The sequence below is a fragment of the Panulirus ornatus genome, chromosome 37 (genome assembly GCF_036320965.1).
Source record: "Panulirus ornatus isolate Po-2019 chromosome 37, ASM3632096v1, whole genome shotgun sequence".
Taxonomy (NCBI): Eukaryota; Metazoa; Arthropoda; class Malacostraca; order Decapoda; family Palinuridae; genus Panulirus; species Panulirus ornatus.
The window spans coordinates 4,267,397-4,292,635 of record NC_092260.1 but is presented as its reverse complement, the minus strand read 5'-3'; the positions used below and the strand labels follow the sequence as shown (position 1 = coordinate 4,292,635).

Below are 25,239 nucleotides of genomic sequence, written 5' to 3'. Positions count from 1 at the left end.
CTATTTACATAAGTATACTTATGTATATCTCGCTTTTTAAACCAGGTATTCCCAATCATCAGTCCTTTTTCAGCACATAAATCTACAAGCTCTTCACCATTTCCATTTACAACACTGAACACCCCATGTATACCAATTATTCCCTCAACTGCCACATTACTCACCTTTGCATTCAAATCACCCATCACTATAACCCGGTCTCGTGCATCAAAACCACTAACACACTCATTCAGCTGCTGCCAAAACACTTGCCTCTCATGATCTTTCTTCTCATGCCCAGGTGCATATGCACCAATAATCACCCACCTCTCTCCATCAACTTTCAGTTTTACCCATATTAATCGAGAATTTACTTTCTTACATTCTATCACATACTCCCACAACTCCTGTTTCAGGAGTATTGCTACTCCTTCCCTTGCTCTTGTCCTCTCACTAACCCCTGACTTTACTCCCCAGACATTCCCAAACCACTCTTCCCCTTTACCCTTGAGCTTCGTTTCACTCAGAGCCATAACATCCAGGTTCCTTTCCTCAAACATACTACCTATCTCTCCTTTTTTCACATCTTGGTTACATCCACACACATTTAGGCACCCCACTCTGAGCCTTCGAGGAGGATGAGCACTCCCCGCGTGACTCCTTCTTCTGTTTCCCATTTTAGAAAGTTAATACAAGGAGGGGAGGATTTCTGGTCCCCCGCTCCTGTCCCCTCTAGTCGCTTTCTACGACACGCGAGGAATACGTGGGAAGTATTCTTTCACCCCTATCTCCAGGGATAATATACATATATATATATACATATACACATACACACACATACACATACATACGCACATATACACACACACACACACATACATATATATACATATGAAAAATGTAAGAAACAATTTAGAAAACTGAAACTTCTAGCTTGAAATGAATGAAAAAATGAATGTCACATAATGGTTCAACCTCTGGCTATGGAAAAAGGAAATGTATAATTTATTTTCACAAACGTCAATAGCAGTTCTCATCAATTTAACCACTGTATCAATAAGCTTCAATGTCTAAGCTACATTTTTCTCCAATTTCACTATTTTCTTGTCAAAACACCATGTATGAAAACTATCACTCCAGTAACTTATGTATATCTCTCTATTTAAACCACATATTCCCAATCACCAGTCCTTTTTCAGCACACAAATCTACAAGCACTGAACACCCCATGTACACCAATTATTCCCTCAACTGCCACATTACTCACCTTTGCATTCAAATCACCCATCACTATAACCCAGTCTCGTGCATCAAAGCTGCTAACACACTCACTCAGCTGCTTTCAAAACACTTGCCTCTCATGATCTTTCTTCTCATGATCAGGTGCATATGCACCAATAATCAGCCATCTCTCTTCATCCACTTTCAGTATTACCCATATCAATCTAAAGTTTACTTTCTTACACTATCACATACTCCCAGAGCTCCTGCTTCAGGAATATTGCTATTCCTTCCTTTGTTCTTGTCCTCTCACCAACCCCTGACTTTACTCCCAAGACATTTCCAAACCACTTTAACCTTGAGCTTTGTTTCATTTGAGCCAAAACATCCAAGTTCCTTTCCACAAATATACTACCTATCTCTCCTTTTTTCTCATCTTGGTTATATCACATACATTTAGACACCCTAATCTGAGCCTTTGAGGAGGATGAGCACTCCCCACATGACTCCTTCTTGTGTTTTCCCCTTTTAGAAAGTTAAAATACAAGGAGGGGAGGGTTTCTAGCCCCACTCCCGTCTCCTTTAGTTGCCTTCTAGGACAGACGGGGAATGCGTGGGAAGTATTCTTTCTCCCCTATCCTTAGGAGTAGGGGAGAAAATATATAGATTATAATATATGCGAAAATTCAGAAAAAATATCAGTATTTTTCAATATTGATAAAATAAAATATTTTAGATGAATACAACTGGAGTATGAAGCAGCTCTAACTTCCCATAGGCTTAGTTCCATTTTCACATGGTCAGTTCCATGGAGCAGTATGCAATTTTTGAGAAGGCATACAGAAGGCAGTTTATCAGATTCATTGGATGGCTGGATTACCAGAGATCCAGTCTGGTAGATTACACTGTTTTGTGTCAAATCATTTTTCTTTTTATAATGACCCATATAGCATGGGCAAACATGCCCTAAGTCAGACCATCTCAAGTGTAAAGAAAAAAGTAAAAGAAAAAGAATGAGGAAATTAATCAGGGCTCTGCATGTGCTTGTAGACCTATCTCTCAAAGGTAGAATGGTTAGAAGTAGTTGGAAAGATAAAATAAGGAAGAGTATTCCACAACTTTGCTGTTTAAAGAAAGGATATATGGTAACAGTCAACCTTCATGTGGCCAGTCTCCATACAGAAACTATGGGAAGCACCAGGAAAGCACATGCCATGGGTCCAAACCTGTTTGCAGGGACACAGGCAGACAGCTGAAGAGAGAAATGGCCAAAAAAATACTTGTATAAGAGGGACAGGCTAGCAATATAATTCTGGAGGGAAAAGGAAAGGTTGCTAAACAGTGGTGCCTGGAGAATTAATGACGTGGAAGGCTTTTGATTCCACTCTTCTTTATAGGGAAATGGACAAAGAACAGCCCAAGATGTGTGAGCTGTACTCCATATGAGGGCATGGCAAACAAGTAGATATGCAATAACTGCTCACTAGAAAAATAATCATGGTACCTATACTGCATCCCTAGCTTTTGAGAAGCAGACTTTATAATGTTCCATTTTATGGGTTTCTAAGATAGAGTGAAGGATACGGTTATGCCCACCATTAATGTTACTCTTGGGATGGATTAAGGTGTTTTGAAACTGAACAGGGGAAAATGAATGACACAAAGTGTTTTGACTTCACCAGGTTACTGCTTACCCATTCTGAGATGCTTCACAGATCTGAACTAAGAGTAGAGATATGGTCAGTGTGAGAAAGAGAACAACTGATATTATGAGATGGGGGAAGGAAGTATACAGAGGAATCATCAGCATGAGTGTGAACAGGTAAGGTGGATTATCAGAGATCAATATATTAGGAGGCTTTATACCTGTATTTAGGACCTTCATGTTGAATACATAGCTGCTTGAGTATTTTCATGCCTCAACTCTATTTAGCCCCTGAAAAGTTTGTCATTATTTTGCACTAATACTTCTAGGTTAAACTCATGTTGAATGGTTAAGTATGGCATTCCCAATTCTGAATTTTAGTATTCCATACCATAGAATTATTTCAAATCAACAGTAGAATTTACATTTCATTCTCAAAGCACTTACTAAATCAAGTACTAGTGGACACATATCTATCTGCAATTAACAGCTAATAATCTTTATTTGCAGACTACAGTGAAGATTATTTCATCTATTAAATGCACAAAATTCAAACCATACTATGTGCAAGTATGAAAATGGGAAACTAAAATATAATAATTTACTAACAAAGAAATTAAATTGAGGATGATACCCCAAAGTCTATGAAAAACTTGGTAAAATAATTCTGAAACTTCATGTGAAATGCCCCTCCCCCCCAAAAAGAAAAGTATAACTCCATTATTAATATGTTGGTGCCATTTTAACTTCTTCAGGATACTGCATTTATGGCAGATAAATACTTCATGTGACTTAAAAGGAAACATGATGCATGTTCAAAGAGACTTAAAGATTTCACTAATTTATACTGATTTTCTACAAAGATATATATGTTACAGCTTATTCTTAAACCTGTATGTTTTACAAAGTTTGTCTCACATGGCATAACTTTACAAAAGCTTCAACTTTACTTCTACCACAGAATACTACAAAAGATTGAGCATATGACTTTCTGAATGGAAACTAAATATTCATACACATTTATGTCTAACAAGCTGTTTTCATAATCATGTCTTTTGATAAACTTAAAATCTATTATAATGTGTCAAAATAATATCACAATAAATAAGCAAGCACTGATTTTGACTAATGTATCAACTGATGTGGGAAAACATGCAAGGAAGCTCAGTTTCCCTTTGCCAGGGTCTAAATCAGGTGGAATAATGGAGAAGTATAGACTTACATTTTCAATGCCATAACCTCAACACTGCAAATTCAATTTCCAAAAGTAGATGTTGAGGGATTTAAAATTCTAAAGGCTTGAGAGGTTACTGAGCATTCAAAGATGTCCATTGTCCTCCATTAGCCCATGATCCATGAGCAGTATCCATGTTGAAACACACATAAATAAGGAAAGAAAAGAACCAAAGAGTGTTCACAGTATATTAAGAGCAAAGTCTCAGTATTGCACCTCAGTCTAAATTCAAAACCAGGAGCAAAATCTATTAATGTTTAAATATGAACAAAATATAGAATACATATATTAGGCATTAATACTTAGGTCATAATAAAAACGCATAAATAATTTGTATACCGCAAGTTCCAATAACTATTCAAGAATCACCACACACTAGTGTAAAAAACTTTTACTCCTGGTCTGAAGGAACATAAATTATAGTTTGTCTGTGCATGTGGTAAAAATACACATTATTAATTGGAAGAAGCATGGCTAGACAAAGGGTTTCATATATATATATATATATATATATATATATATATATATATATATATATATATATATATATATATATATATATATATATATTTGGATATGTATAAAGATATACATTTTCATTAACAAGTGCTCTATACATGACTGCACAAATGAAATTATCATAAACAATAATTTCAGTCTTAAATTCTACATCAATTTCTCTTAAAAAATGCATACTAATCCGATGTGCTTCTGTGAGAGCATTCAAGGAAAGATGCACAAATAACATATAAAATGCAGCTATATTATTTCAGAAATTCTTTAATTCTCTGTAAACTCAAAATCAAGACACTAGTATTGATCTGACAGAAAAAAGTGAAGGTAACTATTTTCCCTTTAGAATAGCCATGCAATCCCTTAGGTGTGTCTTACAACTGCACTTGTGACTAGATCAGCCAACAGAAGCCTTCTGTGTGGCTTTAAAAGGCTTTTTTTTATTCCTGATATCAGAAATTAAAGTTTTATACTAAATACAACCTCACAAGCCTTACACACCGGCACCAATGGCCTCCATATAGCTGATCGCACCTTACTGATGTACCAACTAAGACTCTAGGTCAGCTGATTCTGTCACAATTTATGACTTCATCACCTTAATGGTTATTCCTTCGTCCTCTTCATCTTCTTCTGCCATCATACTCAATCTCTTCTTCTCATCTTCATTCAGTGCATCCCTTTTGTTACCACGCTTCTTAGTGCTGTGGGAGACATTAGTAATCAGCACCTATCTCATATAAAAGAAAATTGTTTGAAAAAAACCTATTCAGCTGTTCTTGAAAAACAATTGGTAACCAATGACAGGGTTACCTGATTATGAATGTGTTTCACCAGTTTTGATATTCAATGAACACTTGAAAGGAGCAGTAATCTTTGCAAATGATTGGTAGTGTACTGTATATCAAGATCCTGAGAAAGCCAACATAATTTATGAAGTGTATCTTTAAAAACAATTTTTCCAATAAGAATGTATAGATGAAATCATTGGTTTTTGAAATGCTTTAGAGAATAAAAGATATCTAAATATTACATAATTTGTTAGAAAATTAAATACAATGTACTTTACATAGAAAATACCCTTTACATATAAAAGAAAAGTTTTGCTGCAAAAGACTTTTCTTGCCACAGATCAAAATGCTAAAGCTGATCTGCCCTGTTTAGCTTGGACTTTGTGAAAACCAAAGGATCAGTACCATGTAGAACATGTGTCTTCATAAACTGGTTGTGTCAATTCCACATTCAGTTGGTGACAAGCTGTAACATAAAATCAACCGATCAGGAGTCACAAATATACTGCTATCCAGTCATTACTTCAAACTCCAGCATCTCATTTACAGTACCTCATCAACATCAAAGTGTAAGCCAACCCCACATCTTAGATGTCCAAATGAGATGAGGAAACACTCAGCCATTCTACGAGGAAGTTGGGACAGCAAATTGTCATTAGGGCTGATTTTAGAAGAAAAAAATTCAGAGAGAAAAATTAACTAAGCCCATCGGCTGGCCTGTTTAAGTATAAACATTTTCAAAGTTTTAGTTTCAAAGTTTTAGAAGGGGAATAACACACTATTTGACCCATTACTCAGTTATTTGGTGAGGAAACCAGCACCATTCCCAGAAGTCACAAAAGTTTCTACTGGTGATATAGAGATGACAAATATTTCTATTAAAAAATCCCACAATCCTTGTAAAATGAAACGTTCATGACCATAGAAAATATGATATTCATCACTTGCAAGGGCATTAATGTAACTATCACAATTAAGATGCTAAAGTAACAAATCTGGTGGTTAGTAATGCACCATTTTCTTGGTTTTTACATGTACCCCAGTAAATGTTTCAGTGGGGACAAATGAAATTCATCAAAATCACACCAAATTAAGGATAAATTATTTCAGATTTCAGTAAGTAATATTCTAGATCCATTATATCATCTTCAATTCCAAAAGACAAGTCAGCTTTGACTGCTTGTCTTTTAGCACATTCTAAGATAATGCACAAGACACTTTTCCATGAATTTGGAAAAGAAAAAAATGAGTTTTTTCATTATGGGAAATCTTTTACTTAGGCAGCAATATCTCAAATGACCACACAGTAAAAGGCCTGGGCTCAGCTGTGAAAACATACCTACTCAAATTGTTCTTTTAAGTGGAAAAACTATTCCAGCTTAGCTTCAATTCTAAGATGAGGATCATATCAACTTTGCTCTTTTAAACACGATGTTATTCTCACCTGAGAGTTAAAGCACAAAGGAGTGAAAAAAATATATTTTGTGACTAGTTAAACCTGATGCTGGTATGTGAATAGCAGCCAGGTTTCAGGAACTTATGCTCTATCTAATACTCATAACAGTTGACTTCAAGTACGAACATGCAGGAAGGTCAAAGATATGCACAGGATAGAGGGAATTGAAATGATGTGGCATACAGGGGGTGACGTGCTATCAGTAGAGTGAACTAAGGTATGTGAAGTGATTAGAGGAAACCTAAAAGAGATCTGTGAGGCCTGTCATGGATAGGGGGCTATGGTTTAGGTGTATTGCACATGACAGCTTGAAAATGGACATGAGCAAATGTGATCTTTCTCTGTCTGTTCGTAAGGGTACCCCACTAATGTGGGAAACAGCAGACAACTATGAAAATTTTTTCTACATTGAAAGCTCCAGTCATGGACAAAAGTCCACATCAAGGTGGGACCTTAAGTGATGTAAAGTGAGGATTATTAAGGGAAAAAAGAAGAGACATGGGAAAGTATTTTTAAATTTTGGAGAAAGTGTAAATGTATCTTTTGAAAAGTACCAGGTCATGGTTTTTGGGAAAGACTAGAAAGGGTAGAGAGTCCAAAGCTTTGAGGTGTCTGCAAAGAAAACAAAACCACCCAATTTGAGTTACCAACAGCCATGATAATCATGAGACACAATAGCTTGCAGAGTATTGTGTGCTCTAGCTAGTGTGTGTGTTGGGGGAGGATATAAACAGCTTACTCTTGGGATCAAAAAGCAAAGTAGTACCTTTAGAAGAGGCAAGTGAAACAGCATTGCAGCATAGGGCAAGCAGGTTAAGTTTTGAAATTAGCCTGGGAGAGTTTATAAGTTGGACTGCTTTCGACTCAACCGTGTCAAGTACGGATGCAGAAACACCAGATGTCAGAGCAGTGTCCATACAAAGATGGATCAATCCTTTGTATAAACAGAGCAACTGAACAGTAGAATAGAAATTTCAACTTCTACACAGGATGCCCACTCTCTTAAGAGATAGACTTAGCTATAACCATAATGTGGGGTTTCTAAGAAATAGTTGATGTTGCAGCGATAACAGATATGTCAGATGTGTTCATTAAGACGTGGAATTGCAGAACCATCAAAGAAGAAAGATGAATAGAAACCAGGCCTTGGAGGCATGTTTTTCAAACATGATTTGCTATTTCCTGTGCTGCTGAGTTATTGACAGGAATAGACAAAGAGATACCACATCTGCTCACATCCATTTTTAGTTGTCATGTGTAATGCACTGAAACCACAGCTCCCTATCTACATTTATTCTCCATTAACCTGGATGCTTTACATGCCCGGGTTCAGTCCATAGACAGCATATTGAACCCTCTATACCATATCATTCCTATTCACTCTATCCTATGCATATCTTTCACCAGCCTACATGCTCAGGGCCCAATTGCTCAAAATCTTTTTCACCCTAACCTTCCATCTCCAATATGGTCTCCCCATTCTACTTGTTCCCTCAACTTCAGACGCATATACCTTCTTTGCCAACCTTTTCCCACTCATTCTCTCTGTATGTCCAAATCATTTCAGCACGCCGTCTTCTGCTCTCTCAACCACACTTTTTATTACACCTTTCTCTTACCCCTTCATTACTTACTCGATAAAGCCACTTCATGCCAGATACTGACTTCAAATATTTCATTTCCAACACATCCATGCCAGATACTGACTTCAAATATTTCATTTCCAACACATCCACCTTCCTCTGCAAAATCTTATCTATAGCCAATACATATAATATTACTTGGACTAAATGTCAAACATTCCCATCTTAGCCCTCTCAGATAATGATCTCTCTTTCCACATATTCTTCAGTGCCACCAGAACTTTTGCCTCCTCACCTACTGCATAATTCACTTCAGCTTCCATGGTTCCATTTGCTGCCATGTCCACTCCCAGGTATCTGAAACACATCACTTCCTCCAACTTTTCTCCATTCAAACTCACACACCAATAAACCTGTCCCTCAACCATGCTAAACCAAATAACCTTGTTTTAATTCACATTTTCTCTCAACTTCCTTTCATATACTTTTCCTAACTCAGTCACCAACTTTAGCAGTTTTCTCAATTGAATCAGCCACCAGTGCTGTATCAACAGCAAACAAAAACTGACACTTCTCAGGTCCTGTCATCCCCTACAGATCACATATTTGCTCATCTCCCCATGACTCTCACATTTACCTCCCTCATTACCCCATCAACAAAAAATTAAGCAACCATGGTGACATCACATGCTCCTTCTGCAGACTAACTTTCACATGGAACCATTCACTCTCCTCTCTTCCTACTCGTATACATGCCTTACACCCATGATAAAAACTCTTCCATGCCTCTAGCAGTTGCTCCCCCCCCCCCCCCCCCCCCCCCGACACACACACACACACACACACACACACACACACACACACATTGTGTATACATAAGACCTTCCACAAGGCTTCTCTATATCAGCTTTATCATATGCTTTCTCTTGATCCATAAATGCCATGTACAAATCCATCCATTTTTCAATGTATTTCTCACACTCATTCTTTAAAGCAAACAACTGATCCACACATCCTCTACCACTTCTGAAATCACACTGCTCTTCCCCAATCTGATGCTCTGTACATGCTTTTAACCTCTCAATCACTACCCTCCAACTTACCAGGTACATTCAACAAACTTATACCTCTGTAGTTTGGCCTCCATACAATGCCACTACACATGCATTCTGCCAATCCTCAGACACTTCGTCATGACAAATACATACACTGATTATCATTAACAACCAATCAACAACACAGTCACCCTCCATTCTTAATAAATTCAACTGCAATACCATCCACCCCAGCTGTCTTGCCACATTTCATCTTATGCATAGCTTTCATCACTTCTCTCTTAACCAAACCACTCTCCTTGACTCTCACTTTCCATACCACACCAACCCAAAGTTTTTACCAAGGATGTAAGGCATGTGTATGGGTAGGAAGAGAGGAGAGTGATTGGTTCCCAGTGAAGGTCGGTTTGTGTCAGGGGTGCGTAGTGTCTCCATGGCTGTTTAATTTGTAAATGGATGGGGTTGTTAGGTAGGTGAATGCAAGAGTTTTGGAGAAAGGGGCAAGTATGCAGTCTGTTGTGGATGAGAGGGCTGGGGAAGTGAGTCAGTTGTTGTTCACTGATGATACAGCGCTGGTGAGAAACTGCAGAAGTTGGTGACTGAGTTTGGTAAAGTGTGTGAAAGAAGAAAGCTAAGAGTAAATGTGAATAAGAGCAAAGTTATTAGGTACAGTAGGGTTAAGGGACAAGTCAATTGGGAGTTAAGTTTGAATGGAGAAAAACTGGAGGAAGTGAAGTATTCTAGATATCTGAAAGTGGATTTGGCAGTGGATGGAACCATGGAAGTGGAAGTGAGTCACAGGGTGGGGGAGGGAGTGAAGGTTCTGGGAGCATTGAAGAATGTGAAGAAGGCGAGAACATTATCACGGAAAGCAAAAATGGGTATGTTTGAAGGAATAGTGGTTCCAACAATGTTATATGGTTGCGAGGCATGGGCTATAGATAGGGTTGTGTAGAGGAGGGTGGATGTGTTGGAAATGAGATGTTTGAGGACAAAATATGGTGTGAAGTGGTTTGATCGAGTAAGTAATGAAATGGTAAGAGAGATGTGTGGTAATAAAAAGAGTGTGGTTGAGAGAGCAGAAGAGGGTGTGTTGAAATGGTTTGGTCACGTGGAGAGAATGAATAAGGAAAGATTGACAAAGAGGATATATGTGTTAGAGGTGGAGGGAACAAGAAGTGGGAGACCAAATTGGAGGTGGAAGGATTGAGTGAAAAAGATTTTGAGTGATCGAGACCTCAACATGCAGGAGGGTGAAAGGCGTCCCAGGAATAGAGTGAATTGGAACGACGTGGTATACCAGCGTTGATGCGCTGACAATGGATTGAACCAGGGCATGTGAAGCATCTGATGTAAACCATGGAAAGTTTTGTGGGGCCTGGATGTGGAAAGGGAGCTGTGGTTTCGGTGCATTGTACATGACAGCTAGAGACTAAGTGTGAACGAATGTGGCCTTTGTTGTCTTTTCCTACCACTACCTCACATGCGTTTGGGGGAAGGGGGGTGTCATTTCATGTGTGGCGGGGTGGCGACGGGAATTATGTACATGTGTATATATGTATATGTCTGTGTATGTATATATATGGATATGTTGAAATGTATAGGTATGTATATATGCGAGTGTGGACATGTATGCATATACATGTGTATGTATGTGTACGTTTTCTGGCGCTTTCTTGCTAATGCAGGAGACAGCGACAAAGTATAATCAATGTATATTTTTTTTCATACTAATCGCCATTTTCCACATTAGCGAGGTAGCGTTAAGAACATAGGACTGAGCCTTTGACGGAATATGGTTCAATGAAGTGAAAAAGATTTTGAGTGATTAGTGCCTGAACATGCAGGAGGGTGTAAGGCATGCAAGGGATACAGTGAATTTGAATTATATATATCCTACAGAAGGGTTGATGTTCTGTCAGAGGATTGAATCAGGGAATGTGAAGCAGTCAGAGTAAATTATGAAATGGTTTGTGGGGCCTGTTTGTGGAAAGGGAGCTGTGGTTTCGATGCATAAGAAATGACAGTTAGAGAATGGCTGTTTGCATATGTGGCCTTTCTTCATCTGTTCTTTGCACTACTTTCCTAGGGAGGGAAAAGGCAATCTAGTATGAAAAAAATCTATGGTCACAGAAATTTGTATGTCATTAATTAAAGCTATATAATTTCTAAATTTAATATCAATTGCGATATCATTTCTTGTTGGTTTGATTATAATTTTGAGTTAGACTGTAGTCTTACACAAGTTATAGAGCAAGTTTAAGTGTTCTCTTTTATCAGCCCTTTCAGTGTTTCCTTTTTTCACTATAATTCCAATCATATTACAATCCATACTTTTTCCAATGAACAAAATGAAATTGAAATCCCCCACCCATATTGTTATTTCAGGCATTTCTTAATTCTTTGTTAGAATCTTGCTGAATTCCTCCATTTTTGTTTTGGGTGCTCATTACTGAAATATGTGTTTTTATTGTTGAAATGCTTATGGGTAATGTTTCACATTTCTTGCGAGATGGTGGTGATGGAGTTTGTGGTAGTTAGGAAGAGAGGGAGTGTTGGATGTGGTGTAAAAGGGTGCAGTAGTTTTCTGCAGGGGTGAGCAGTTGAGGGTCCCAAGGACCTGAATCTGCTCAAACATGTGAATCACTCACATTATATTTTTGTAAGCCACCATCGCAACTCTGATTGTCTTCTCAGCTTATCTTAATTACTTGTCAGTACAGTACCACTGTTCATATTTACCTGCTGAAATATATGAGAATCTAAAAGTAACTCCATCCTTAATGTAACATACTTTGTGGCTAAATCCTTTGCTGGTTTCCCTTTTTCCATGCTTTTCCACTACTTAAAGCTTTTGTTGTACCTTTAACTACACTTAATGTTTCTTATTACAAGATCCTTCAGAGGTTGAGGTTAAACACTTAGGTGGCATGTCAAAATTCACAACAGTACCTTATCTTAACATGAATCATACAAAGCATACCTGGCTTCCTGCATAAGCTTAAATGTGGCACACTTAGGTCAAGCTGATATTAAGGATAATCTTTTTTAATTTTTGAATCTCTTCTGTATTCACTGTCAATTTAAAATATCTGATTTAGTGCCATTATTTTTGGGGAACATCCCATCTTGAATTGCATTCTTCAGAAGTGTGAATTAAAGAGCCTCTACCACAGTTGATAAACTGGCATAAAATGACCACAGTGAGAAAATGTGGTAACCCTAAAGATAATTTTACCCTCGCTATTATAGTTTAAAAATTTTATACAGCTCAATTCTCCAAATGTTTGAATTCTCTTGGAGTGAATCTTTCCCCATGTCTTGGTTACATATGTTTTATCCTTATGCTTCAGATTTTGGGATTATCATGGGACTTACTTATTTTTCTGGTGATATTCTTATAAGTGATAACTGTTTAACTTATATATATATGGGTATCCTAAACTGTATGAAGACTGCTATAGCTCAAGGTATTGTACTTTATAAAAATGTGCCAGTATCAAGTCTTGTTTTCTTGAAAATAAATTTTTGTGACAGCAAAGCCCTTAAGATTTGATGTGCAAAGTTTGATTTTTATCATTTTTTTTTCATTTGAGTTTTATCATTCTTTTTCTTTTATCATATATTTCATCCTTCTATTTTCAGTTGAACTGGCTGTATATTATGACCATGTCTACTGGAGAGTAGTCTTACATTTTATGAAAATTATAGAGTATCTTGAAGCATCTATATGTAATCAAGAGGTGAAGGTACCAAAGCCCTCAAGTATACAGACAAAAATTTTCACCTCAGTTCATGCAGTTATTGAGTGAGCATTGTGGAGAAATTCTGCCTTAACTCCTACGAAGGCATGTGATACAAGCTGCAAGGTAAAAATCATTCAGGGGCTGGAGCTAATGTGCTACACATCTCTAGCGAAGTAAATATCCAGATCCAGGATGATATCCAAAATCTCTACCTAACAGAGTAAAGAAGAGACACTACTATCATTGATGCTTAGATACCTGAACAATCACCATCAAAGTTTTTATTGTTATTTAGTGTTTCAGAAAAACAAAAATATAGCTAAGAGCAGATGAGTCATAGCTAACTGAAGGTGGAGAATACCTCAGGACAATGTTGAAAGCTAATCACCATACTGAATGCATCACATCTTATCTAGCCCCATGTACAAAACAATGTTAAAACATACTAACACAATATACTAATACTGGCATTAGTACAGACATACAGGCAAACCACCGAATTTCCAGCAACTGATGGTTCAGCACCTCCTTTAGTCCTAACAAAATTATGTGAGGGAACTTGAAATTTCCGCTTCCACCAGACTAGTTTATTGGGTGGCCACAGATGGCTTTGTGTGTAGGGCGCGCTTATTTACATTCTTTACACTGCACTTGTTGGTGGTGATACCGCAATTCTGTTTGATCCTTAGGATGAATGAGTGATGATGGAATGGTTTTAACAGTGTGGGAGTGATGGAGTGGACTTGCCAAATTACAAAATGAGTGTGACTGTAGTGAAGACTGGTTTCAAAGATTCAAGAAGCATCATGAAATTTCCATGAATAAAGTGTGTGGAGAAAAGCAGTCTACAAAGCACGAAGGAACTGCCGAGTATGTGGACGAGTTTGCGAAACTCATAGCTGATGAGCACCTCAGTCCTGAGCAGGTGTGCAGTGCAGATGAATACTTTAGACACATGGGAGATGTATAATTAGTGGGTTAAAGGTGTGTTGATGAATTACTATTACGTGACCATGGTTGGTCTAGCAAAATGGTTAATCCGGCAAGGCTTTGAAACCAAGAGTACCAGAAAATCAGTGGTGTACCTGTATCTCCTTTTTACAGGACTCACTTACACATTGTATGTATTTTTCTCTTGGTTGTGTACAATATCAGATTTATGTACTAGTACATTGTGGCGATATTTTGTAACTTTTGGCAGATGATGCCCATGCTTTTGATGTAAACCACTGATATGTCAGCCAATGATTAAATGAAAGGTGATTCAGTATAAGGCCCATTGATCAGAGATGTTGTTCTAAGAGCAGTAATGCTTCCTTCATTTAATATGCAACTCAAAAAAGATAAACTCTTGTGCTCACTACCAATCTCTGTCATGTGGCTGATCACAGGAGAGGAGTGTACCTGCCTCTTGCTTGGCATGGTTTGCGAACAATCAAACAACTTGGAAAAGCCCCTTAAGACTAAACTACCTAGGTATTGCATCTTAGGATCACTGAGCTAGAAATTATACCCAGATGATAAAAATGCAGTACTCACCAGTGCAACCAGCTGCTACCACCATCTGTCATTCTTCATAAGAACTGTTGACATAAGTAATGTCAATTTCCTCCCCCAGTTTAAAAGGCTGATATTACTTGTAGTATATAAACTTATTATCAGTATCTTTTTGTTCCTAATGTGCTTTACTCAGTGAGAGGTTTAAATAACCAATTTCTAAGAAACTTTAGGAAAAACTGAAAAAAGAGAACTGCATAGCGTGCACCATTGCTTAGTTCAAATTATTTTTTCCATCTTTCACTAAATCATCACGAAACTATTTTTTACCATAATAAATCACCAAGATTTATCTGAAGGTTGGAAATAATTAGAAGCTGGAGTACTCATAAAAGATAAACTCCATTTTGGATAAGTAGCAGAAGGTTTTATGATGCTCATTCCCTTTGGCAACTCCCTCAAGATTCTTAAATAATGATAAAACAATACATTTTCTATTTTTCCGTTGAAGATTTTGATATAAATATAATCACATTACTGATGATTTGGATAATATTAGTGCCTTATTACATATCAGCAAGAAGCCAATTTCTGGAACAAAACATGGCACTATCAAACTATAATAAAGCATGGCACTATCAAAGTTCAAGAGTAGATGAGCATGATGCAAATCTTGAAACATAGATAGAATAAAACCAGAGCTGATGAGGCCCAGCCTGAGCTGTGAAGTGGGTTCAAGAAACTAGTTATCTGAAATGAATCTTAAATGATTTTCTTTTTTCTACAACACCTTGTCAGTGGCTGAATTGAACTTGATCATATTTTTGATCCCCAAATTTAAAAACAATTTGTACAAATGGCAAAAACACTTTTTTTTAGATAGTTTGGTTTCCACATGATGTTGTCCAAGCTCGAAGAGGGCAGGTCAGCTTATGTTAGCATGAGTCTCTGTAGATATGCAGAACACAAAAATGATTATTGTATAATCTGAAAATTATTAAAACATGCAATTTACTTGTAAATAATAAAGAAAAGAATATTAAAACTCCTTAATTACAAAAAGATTTTGCAGGCAAGAGATATTCTAACATTCCCATAGTTAATATTAATTTTTGGGGGGAAAAAATAAGAAAAATCTGAATGATCTAATGATAATTTTTAAATTTTTTTTTTTATGTAAAGTCAGCTGTAAACATTTAAGATCATTTTAAATGCCTTGTTCCAGTTGTAAAGAATCCTCCATGCAAATTTCATAATGATTTGACTTTTCTACATAAAAACAAATTGGGAGTATAACAGCTTTTGAGAACATGGCTTATTAGACTTATATATTACTTATGAGAAATGTACACTGTCAGAAGTGTGTGAGAAAATAGATGGGAATGTCAGAATATTGCATACTATTCTCTCATTATTAACTAGTCTTCATATCAATGATGTTAAACACTCAGCACCTACGAGCAAAACCTGTCAGAAACTGAAAACTATACGAACAAGAACCCATAAGAAAGACAAGGCACAGCAAGAACACACAAATGCAGTATTAAGAATAAAAGCAATCAGAAGCAGGCAACACACATGCTGTGCAATATATACATAGAATAAGTGTACGTGCAGACATGTTGGTGTTACCCAGTAGTTAGTTAGTGGTTTCATGTTCAAAAAATGGTAATGGTCTATCAACACCATTAGAAATATGTGATTCCAACAGCATGACTCCAGTGTCAGCTGGTTCAATTGAAGATACATGAAGCTATTACCACATTCCTTCTTATTAAAGGACTAACTTTTCCATATTTCATACCATTTCTGAACAGTCATATTTCATTCTTACCTGCAGTAGCAGATCACCATTGTGTTGGTAGATGTGTGCTGTTTCCTTCAATGACCTAAAGTACCGGTCAAACTCTACAAGGCCTCACTAAATCAGTATATGTTTCATTCTCCTCTTCATTATGAAAGTCAAACTTCTTAAGTTCCCTAATAGCACCAACTAAAGTGCCTTATTTCACTGTTTAAGTAATTTGAAGTAACTAAGTAATATGGATGAGTGAACATGTTTTTATATAGCACCTTACAAAACTTCAGCAGCACACCTAATACATGATACGGACAGTTGAGAAAGTAAGATTCTCTTTGAAAGTATACAAATAACAAAAAGCTTCCTATTTAGTCATACCCTAGGAGCCCAAAATAAATAATTTAAGAGAAAATTTAATACTTGGCTAATTACTATATTTACTTAATTCTTATAGTTTCCAAAACTCAGTCATAACAGTATGTTTTGGGCTTGAGTTCAGATAAAGTCATACATTATTTCTCAATATTTATTGCATGTATATATTATCATTAATATAATATATATATATATATATATATATATATATATATATATATATATATATATATATATATATATATATTATATATATATATATATATATATATATATATATATATATATATATATATATATATATATATATATATATATATGGAATCCAGCTGTTTGAGATTACACCATGTGAAAAGTCACATTTGACGAGGCTGTACTTTCATGAGCTGATGAAAGACAGAGTACAGTACAGTCTTGTCAAAGAACTCATCATTTCAAAGGAGTCCATCCTGTCCCTGCTACTGAATATAGCACAGACATGAACTTGTAGGGGCCCCTGGATCACTAAGAAAGGGGTCCTAGGGTTCGATGATTAAATTGTATATATATATATATATATATATATATATATATATATATATATATATATATATATATATATATATATATATAATGGCAGTATAAAACTATATGCATGATATACTGGCTCCGTTATACAAAAAATACCCAAAAATATTATATTACCTTCAGTCTTACAATATATGGACATGATATTATCATTGTTGCTATACATATATAAAATCATGGGCATTTTTTGCTGATTACTACTGACCATATGTTATTACCCAGAACCTATCTATCAGTCTTCAAGTGATGAGCAACAGTGATCAGTGTCTAAATTTCTAGAAATCTTACACCTGTATAAGTAAAATGATGCTTAAAGTTGTTAACCTGAGACTGACCACGACTGCACTTCACAGCTGAGTTCCTGGGATCATTATAATTAATGTTCACAAGTTACAAAAATCTTAGTTCTAAATAATTCCACCTATCACATGTTAATGTATGCTGTCCTTGGAGACAAGCTCGCCTCCTATCCCCTTCTTGACTGAGCATAATATATTGGATTGCAGCATAATAATTCCATCTAAGCAAGAGGCTCCTAAAATTTCCATGTGCACATTATAAATACACTGGAAAAAATATTTAACTAATAAAAGTTCATAGTATATTTCTAAAAGTTTATAGTATATTTTTAAGTAAAAATGCTGATTAAAAGTACTTAATACTAACTTTGATATGAAGTCATTCACAATACACATCCAAAGTTGAACAGAACCTCTGAACTAGTAGAAATCTGTTGCATTCATCCAACAAAAACTGGCCTTGAAAATAGGTCTTGCCTGCTACCAGGACTAAACACTTTCAAAAAGCACAACATGTACAATTCGTACATCCCACAACAACTAAGAGCTTTTCTGCTTAAAATTCATAATCATTCTATTTTCAAACTATGTACAAGTATAGGGTTCTCAAGGCTACAGTTGTTTCAAAGAGGACTCATGTAGGTTGCACCAAATTCTTCAAATAATAAAATTTTCATCATTCAGCCTCAGCATTGTCAAAAAAAAAAATACCGTAAAACATCTAAAATCATGGTCCTGTTCAAATGGCTAAATAAAATAGCATAACAATTACAAATATGCCTCGGAAATTTGGTCTAATACTTATTTGAATTCGCATCCTCATTTTCAGGAAAATACATACTCATTCACTTTTATTATTCCACAAAATATCCTGAGGTGACCGAAAGTGAGACTACCCTTATGACTCTTACACAAGAGTACCAGCGAGTTCTTATTATGTCATAAGATTCTATTTCTTTCTGAAAGGATTATATCTAAGACATGGAAATGTTATTTGTATTTTCAGCAGTGTTGTTTTCAATGTATGAGAAATACCTAATATTGTGCATAAGTATATGTCATACACGGATGGGATATTTCACCTAGCTAGGCTGAAAGTTTCTGAAGCAAGATGGATGGCATAGGGAACTGGTATTAAATGTAGAAAAAAATATTAATAATAAAAAGTAAAACAAGGGACAAAAGGAATAAAGACAAGGACAAATAAAGGCTCAACAAGAGCATTCCCTATATACCAGTCTTTTTTTCACCCACTGAATATATTGCAGCAAGCAAACTACAAAACAAATACAATGGACAGCACAAAAGCAAACACAAAACACATATGAACCCTGCAAAATATTTTTTAGTTATAAACTAATCTCTAGATGCAGCAAAATCATATCATGGGTGAACATAAATCTTGAAAAAGATGAGTTATAGTATTGTAGGATTCATATGTGATTAAAAAGTAATAAAATCAATGCACCAAAAAAGGCATGGGATAAAACATGCATTCCCATGTGGGGCAATGTAAACAATGCTGGAAAATGGCCCTCAAATAATAGGTAAACATACATAAAGGTTAATACTTGAAAAGCATATTTACAGTACATTTGGTATAGGAAAATCACTCATCATATACCAATGAACATGGACAATAAGAAGGATATGCAAAAGGATAATGACAAATGGATAAACTTGCAATCTTTCAATGCAGTAAATGTGAGTAACTGTTAATACAGTTTCCTCACCAATATAATGCTCTGAGAAGCAGGTAAACTACTGCAGAAGAAATGGAGGGTAAAGTGTGTTACTTGCTTCAAGCTGCTGTAGGATCCCGGAGGACGGCGTACGGATAAGTTCCAAATATTTATGGCGACATGAAACTGTGAAGGTGTCAATGAATTCAGTCCCAATACATGTCCTACTCAATTTGTTTACCCATCCCAGTGTCTGAATGAACAAGTCCCAATGCTTGAAATCTGCATCAGTGAAGAAGATATTCTTTAGACCCGAATGGTGATGGGATCAGTTGTACTTACAAATGACATGATTCGTTTTCAAATTCCAATGTGCTTTCCTTAGTGTCAGACTCATTTTCAGAGTGGCCCATACACATAGGGCTGCCATTCATTTCCACATCACTTCCATGCCTATTGGCCTGCCCATTAGCCACACCATTTACTTCATCATTAGCACGGCTCTTCTTGCGACGACGGCAGCGTTTGCAGCTATTACGGCTCCTGTCCTCACTGTAAGTGACGGCTAGATGTGAGCTGGAGCACATCAATATAATATTGCCGTCACCATGGTTAGTTGCCATACCTTTGCCTCAAGACTAATCACATGGAAGTATTTACATTCTTCTAATGATACTAAATTCTAATTCAAAAGCTACTTCAAAGTTTTAATTTTGGTGAGTGTCTATTCCATGTACAAAAATGTTAATCTCAATTTTTAAAAAATTTTCTGACACAAAAGCATACCACCTCCAGATGAATTAATTCTGTGGCAAAGGCACTGTAAGAGATGTATTTCTGTTTCCAAATAAAGTGGTCTTCAACACAGCGGTTGTTCCCTCTAATACTACTTACCTTTCACTTGATCTCCAAGGGATCAGGCAAACATAATGGGCATCACTAGTGATTTCTCGTCCTCAGAAGCAAAAGAGCATACTAAAATAAGAAAAGCTTACTGATCTACTCTATTAGTCTCATGCTTAAAATCTGAATCAGGGAACAGACTTTCAAAAAATATGGTGCAATATACAGATCTATTGTAATCTATATTAGACATGGTACTCAACACTTAATCTGAGATAAAAACTTGATATGATTAAGTCAGCATTTAAAGATGAATTATAAAACATACTGTCTAATTATGCATTGAAACAGAGATTATATTGTCCAAAAAATATGTGAGAATACATAAGTAATTTTCTTAAGGGACACAAAATTCCCTGATTCACAATTTCAGAAAAACTATATATATATATATATATATATATATATATATATATATATATATATATATATATATATATATATATATATATATATACACACTTCATGCTGTAATGTAAAACAAAAACTAATTATCTCTAATGATTGCTTTTCAAAAATTTTAGATCTGGATGAAGACACGATGAATTGGCTCTTCTTGTAAAGTGTGTAGGTGTGTGTGTGTGCTCAACTGTAAACATGAATATATTTATACATTTGAGATTATTACTTCCTACATATTCCCATGTGTCATAAAAGGCAACTAAAGGGGGTGGGAGTGGAAAAGTGAAAACCCACCCGTTCTTTTACTTCAGTTTCTAAAAGAGGAAACAGAAGAGCAATGTGCTGTCAATGAACTGAACCAGGGCATGTGAAACATCTAGGGGTAAACCATGGGGTTGTTTCCTGTAGGGAGAGGTAGCTTTGGGAATAGATGAAGGTAAGCAAGTATGAATATGAACATGTGTATATATGTATATGTATGTATATTTGCAAGTAGGAGCGTTATTGGATTACATGTTAATTGATAGGCATGCGAAAGAGAGACTTTTGGATGTTAATGTGCTGAGAGGTGCAACTGGAGGGATGTCTGATCATTATCTTGTGGAGGTGAAGGTGAAGATTTGTGAAGGTTTTCAGAAAAGAAGAGAGAATGTTGGGGTGGAGAGAGTGGTGAGAGTAAATGAGCTTGGGAAGGAGACTTGTGTGAGGAAGTACCAGGAGAGACTGAGTACAGACTGGAAAAAGGTGAGAGCAAAGAACATAAGGGTATTGGGGGAGGAATGGGATGTATTTAGGGAAGCAGTGATGGCTTGCGCAAAAGATGCTTGTGGCATGAGAAGCGTGGGAGGTGGGCAGATTAGAAAGGGTAGTGAGTGGTGGGATGAAGAAGTAAGATTATTAGTGAAAGAAAAGAGAGAGGCATTTGGGCAATTTTTGCAGGGAAATAATGCAAATGACTGGGAGATGTATAAAAGAAAGAGTATAAAAGAAAGAGGCAGGAGGTCAAGAGAAAGGTGCAAGAGGTAAAAAAGAGGGGAAACAGAATATCATTAAATTTAGGGACAATAAAAAGATGTTTTGGAAGGAGGTAAATAAAGTGCGTAAGACAAGGAAACAAATGGGAACATCTATTAAGGGGGCTAATGGGGAGGTGATAACATGTAGTGGTGATGTGAGAAGGAGATGGAGTGAGTATTTTGAAGGTTTGTTGAATGTGTTAAATGATAGAGTGGCAGATATAGGGTGCTTTGGTTGAGGTGGTGTGCAAAGTGAGAGGGTTAGGGAGAATGATTTGGTAAACAGAGAAGAGGTAGTAAAAGCTTTGCAGAAGTTGAAAGCCAGCAAGGCAGTGGGTTTGGATGGTATTGCAGTGGAATTTACTAAAAAAGAGGGTGAATGTATTGTTGGTAAGGATATTTAATGTATGTATGACTCATGGTGAGGTGCCTGAGGATTGGCGGAATGCTTGCATAGTGCCATTGTACAAAGGCAAAGGGGATAAGAGTGAGTGCTCAAATTACAGAGGTATAAGTTTGTTGAGTATTCCAGGGAAATTATATGGGAGGGTAATGATTGAGAGGGTGACGGTAATGTACAGAAAATCAGATTGAGGAAGAGCAGTGAGGTTTCAGAAGTGGTAGAGGATGTGTAGATCAGGTGTTTGCTTTGAAAAATGTATGTGAGAAATACTTAGAAAAGCAAATGGATTTGTATGTAGCATTTATGGATCTGGAGAAGGCATATGATAGAGTTGATAGAGATGCTCTGTGGAAGGCATTAAGAATATATGTTATGGGAGGCAAGTTGTTAGAAACAGTGAAAAGTTTTTATCGAGGATGTAAGGCATGTGTACATGTAGGAAGAGAGGAAAGTGATTGGTTCTCAGTGAATGTTGGTTTGCAGCAGGGGTGCATGATTTCTCCATGGTTGTTAAATTTGTTTATGGATGGGGTTGTTAGGAAGGTGAATGCAAGAGTTTTGGAAAGAGGGGCAAGTATGCAGTCTGTTGTGGATGAGAGAGCCTGGAAAGCGAATCAGTTGTTTGCTGATGATACAGAGCTGGTGGCTGATTCGGGTGAGAAACTGCAGAAGCTGGTGACTTTGTTTGGTAAAGTGTGTGAAAGAAGAAAGCTGAGAGTAAATGTGAATAAGAGGAAGGTTATTAGGTGCAGTAGGGTTGAGGGACAAGTCAATTGGGAGGTAAATTTGAATGGAGAAAAACTGGAGGAAGTGAAGGGTTTTAGATATCTGGGAGTGGATTTGGCAGAGGATGGAACCATGGAAGCAGAAGTGAATCATAGGGCGGGGGAGGGAGCGAAAGTTCTGGGAGTGTTGAAGAATGTGTGGAAGTCGAGAACTTTATCTTGGAAAGCAAAAAAAAATGGGTATATTTGAAGGAATAGTGGTTCCAACAATGTTATATGGTTGCAAGGTGTGGGCTATAGATAGAGCTGTGCAGAGGAGGGTGGATATGCTGGAAATGAGATGTTTGAGGACAATATGTGGTGTGGGGTGGTTTGATTGAGTAAGTAATGAAAGGGTAAGAGAGATGTGTGGTGGTAAAAAGAGTGTGATTGAGAGAGCAGAAGAGGGTGTTTTGAAATGGTTTGGTCACATGGAGAGAGTGAGCTAGGAAAGATTGATAAAGAGGATATATGTGTCAGAGGTGGAGGGAACAAGAAGTGAGACCAAATTGGAGGAGGAAAGATGGAGTGAAAGAGATTTTGAGTGATTGGGGCCTGAACATGCAGGAGGGTGAAAGGCATGCAAGGAATAGAGTGAATTGGAACAATGTGGTATAACGGAGTTGACGTGCTGTCAATGGATTGAACCAGGGTATATGAAGCGTCCAGGTTTTGTGGGGTCTGGATGTGAAAAGGGAGCTGTGGTTTCGGTGCATTATACATGACAGCTAGAGACTTAATGTGAACGAATGTGGCCTTTGTGTTTTTTCCTAGCGCTACCTCGCGCACATGCAGGGGGAAGGGGTTGTCATTTCATGTGTGGCGGGGTAGTGACAGCAATAAATAAGGGCAGACAGTATGAATTATGTAAATGTGTATATACATATATGCCTGTGTGTGTATATATGCCTGTGTGTGTACATATATGTATACCTTGAGATGTAAAGGTAAGTATAGGTAGCATTTATGGATCTCAAGAAGTTTTTATCGTGGATGTAAGGCATGGGTATGAGTAGGAAGAGAGGAAAGTGATTGGTTCCCAGTGAAGGCTTGCGGCAGGGGTGCGTGATGCCTCCATGGTTGTCCAATTTGTTTATGGATTGTTTTGTTAGGGAGGTGAATGCAAGAGTTATGGAGAGAGGGGTAAGTATGCAGTCTGTTGTGGATGAGAGGGCTTGGGAAGTGAATCGGTTGTTGTTCGCTGATGATACAGCACTGGTGGCTGATTCGGATGAGAAACTGCAGAAGCCGGAAACTGAGTTCGGTAGTGTGTAAAAGAAGAAAGCTGAGAGTAAATGTGAAAAAGAGCAAGGCTATTAGGTTCAGTAGGGTTGAGGGGAAAAGTCAACTGGGAGATAAGTTTGAATGGAGAAAAACTGGAGGAAGTGAAGTAGTTTAGATATCTCGGAGCGGATTTAGCAGCATATGGAACCATGGATGTGGAAGAGAGTCACAGGGTGGGGGAGGGGGCGTAGGTTCTAGGAATGATGAAGAATGTGTGGAAGGCGAAATTGTTATCTTGGAGAGCAAAAATGGGTATGTATGAAGGAATAGTGGTTCCAACAATGTTATATGGTTGCGAGGCATGGGCTATAGATAGGGTTGTGCGGAGGAGGGTGGATGTGTTGGAAATGAAATGTTTGAGAACAATATGTGGTGTGAGGTGGTTTGATAGAGTAAGTAATGAATTGGGGGTGGAAGGATGGGGTGAAAAAGATTTTGAGTGATTTGGGCCTGAACATACAGGGGGGTGAAAGGCGTGCAAGGAATAGAGTGAACTGAAACGATGTGGTATACTGGGGTCAATGTGCTGTCAATGGATTGAACCAGAGCATGTGAAGAGTCTGGGGTAAACCATGGAAAGTTTTGTGGGGCCTGGATGTGGAAAGGGAGCTGTGGTTTTGGTGCATTATACATGACAGCTAGAGACTGAGTGAGACGAATGTGGCCTTTGCTGTCTTTTCCTAGTGTTACCTCAAGTGCATGTGGGGGAAGGGGGTTGTCATTTCATGTGTGGCGGGGTGGCAGTGGGAATGAATAAAGGCAGCAAGTATGAATTATGTACATGTGTATGTATGTATATGTCTGTGTATGTATATATATGTATACGTTGAAATGTAAAGGTATGTAGATGTGCGTGTGTGGTCGTGTATGTTTATACATGTGTATGTGGGTGGGTTGGGCCATTCTTTCATCTAGTTCCTTGCGCTACCTCGCTAACACAGGAGACAGCGACAAAGTATAATAAATGAATATAAATATGAGTGTACATAGATAGGTTTTCTGTATATGCTAAACTTAAACATG

General features: G+C 37.1%; 1 protein-coding gene across 33 annotated transcripts in view; it reads right to left on the bottom strand.

Moving 5' to 3' along the window:
* Ndae1 (Na[+]-driven anion exchanger 1) overlaps nt 1–25,239 on the bottom strand; it is a 680,061-nt gene that overhangs the window by 249,025 nt on the left and 405,797 nt on the right. For 23 of the 33 annotated variants that reach the window (XM_071683718.1, XM_071683696.1, XM_071683715.1 and 20 more), the window contains 2 exons: nt 19,787–19,996; nt 5,191–5,296 (listed from right to left, as the gene is read on the bottom strand). In XM_071683718.1, the coding sequence (XP_071539819.1) occupies nt 5,191–5,296; nt 19,787–19,996 (316 nt within the window). Of the gene's footprint in view, nt 1–3,670; nt 5,297–17,033; nt 19,997–25,239 lie in introns of those variants that run through there. The other 10 variants (XM_071683712.1, XM_071683713.1, XM_071683714.1 and 7 more) reach the window with 4 other exon arrangements.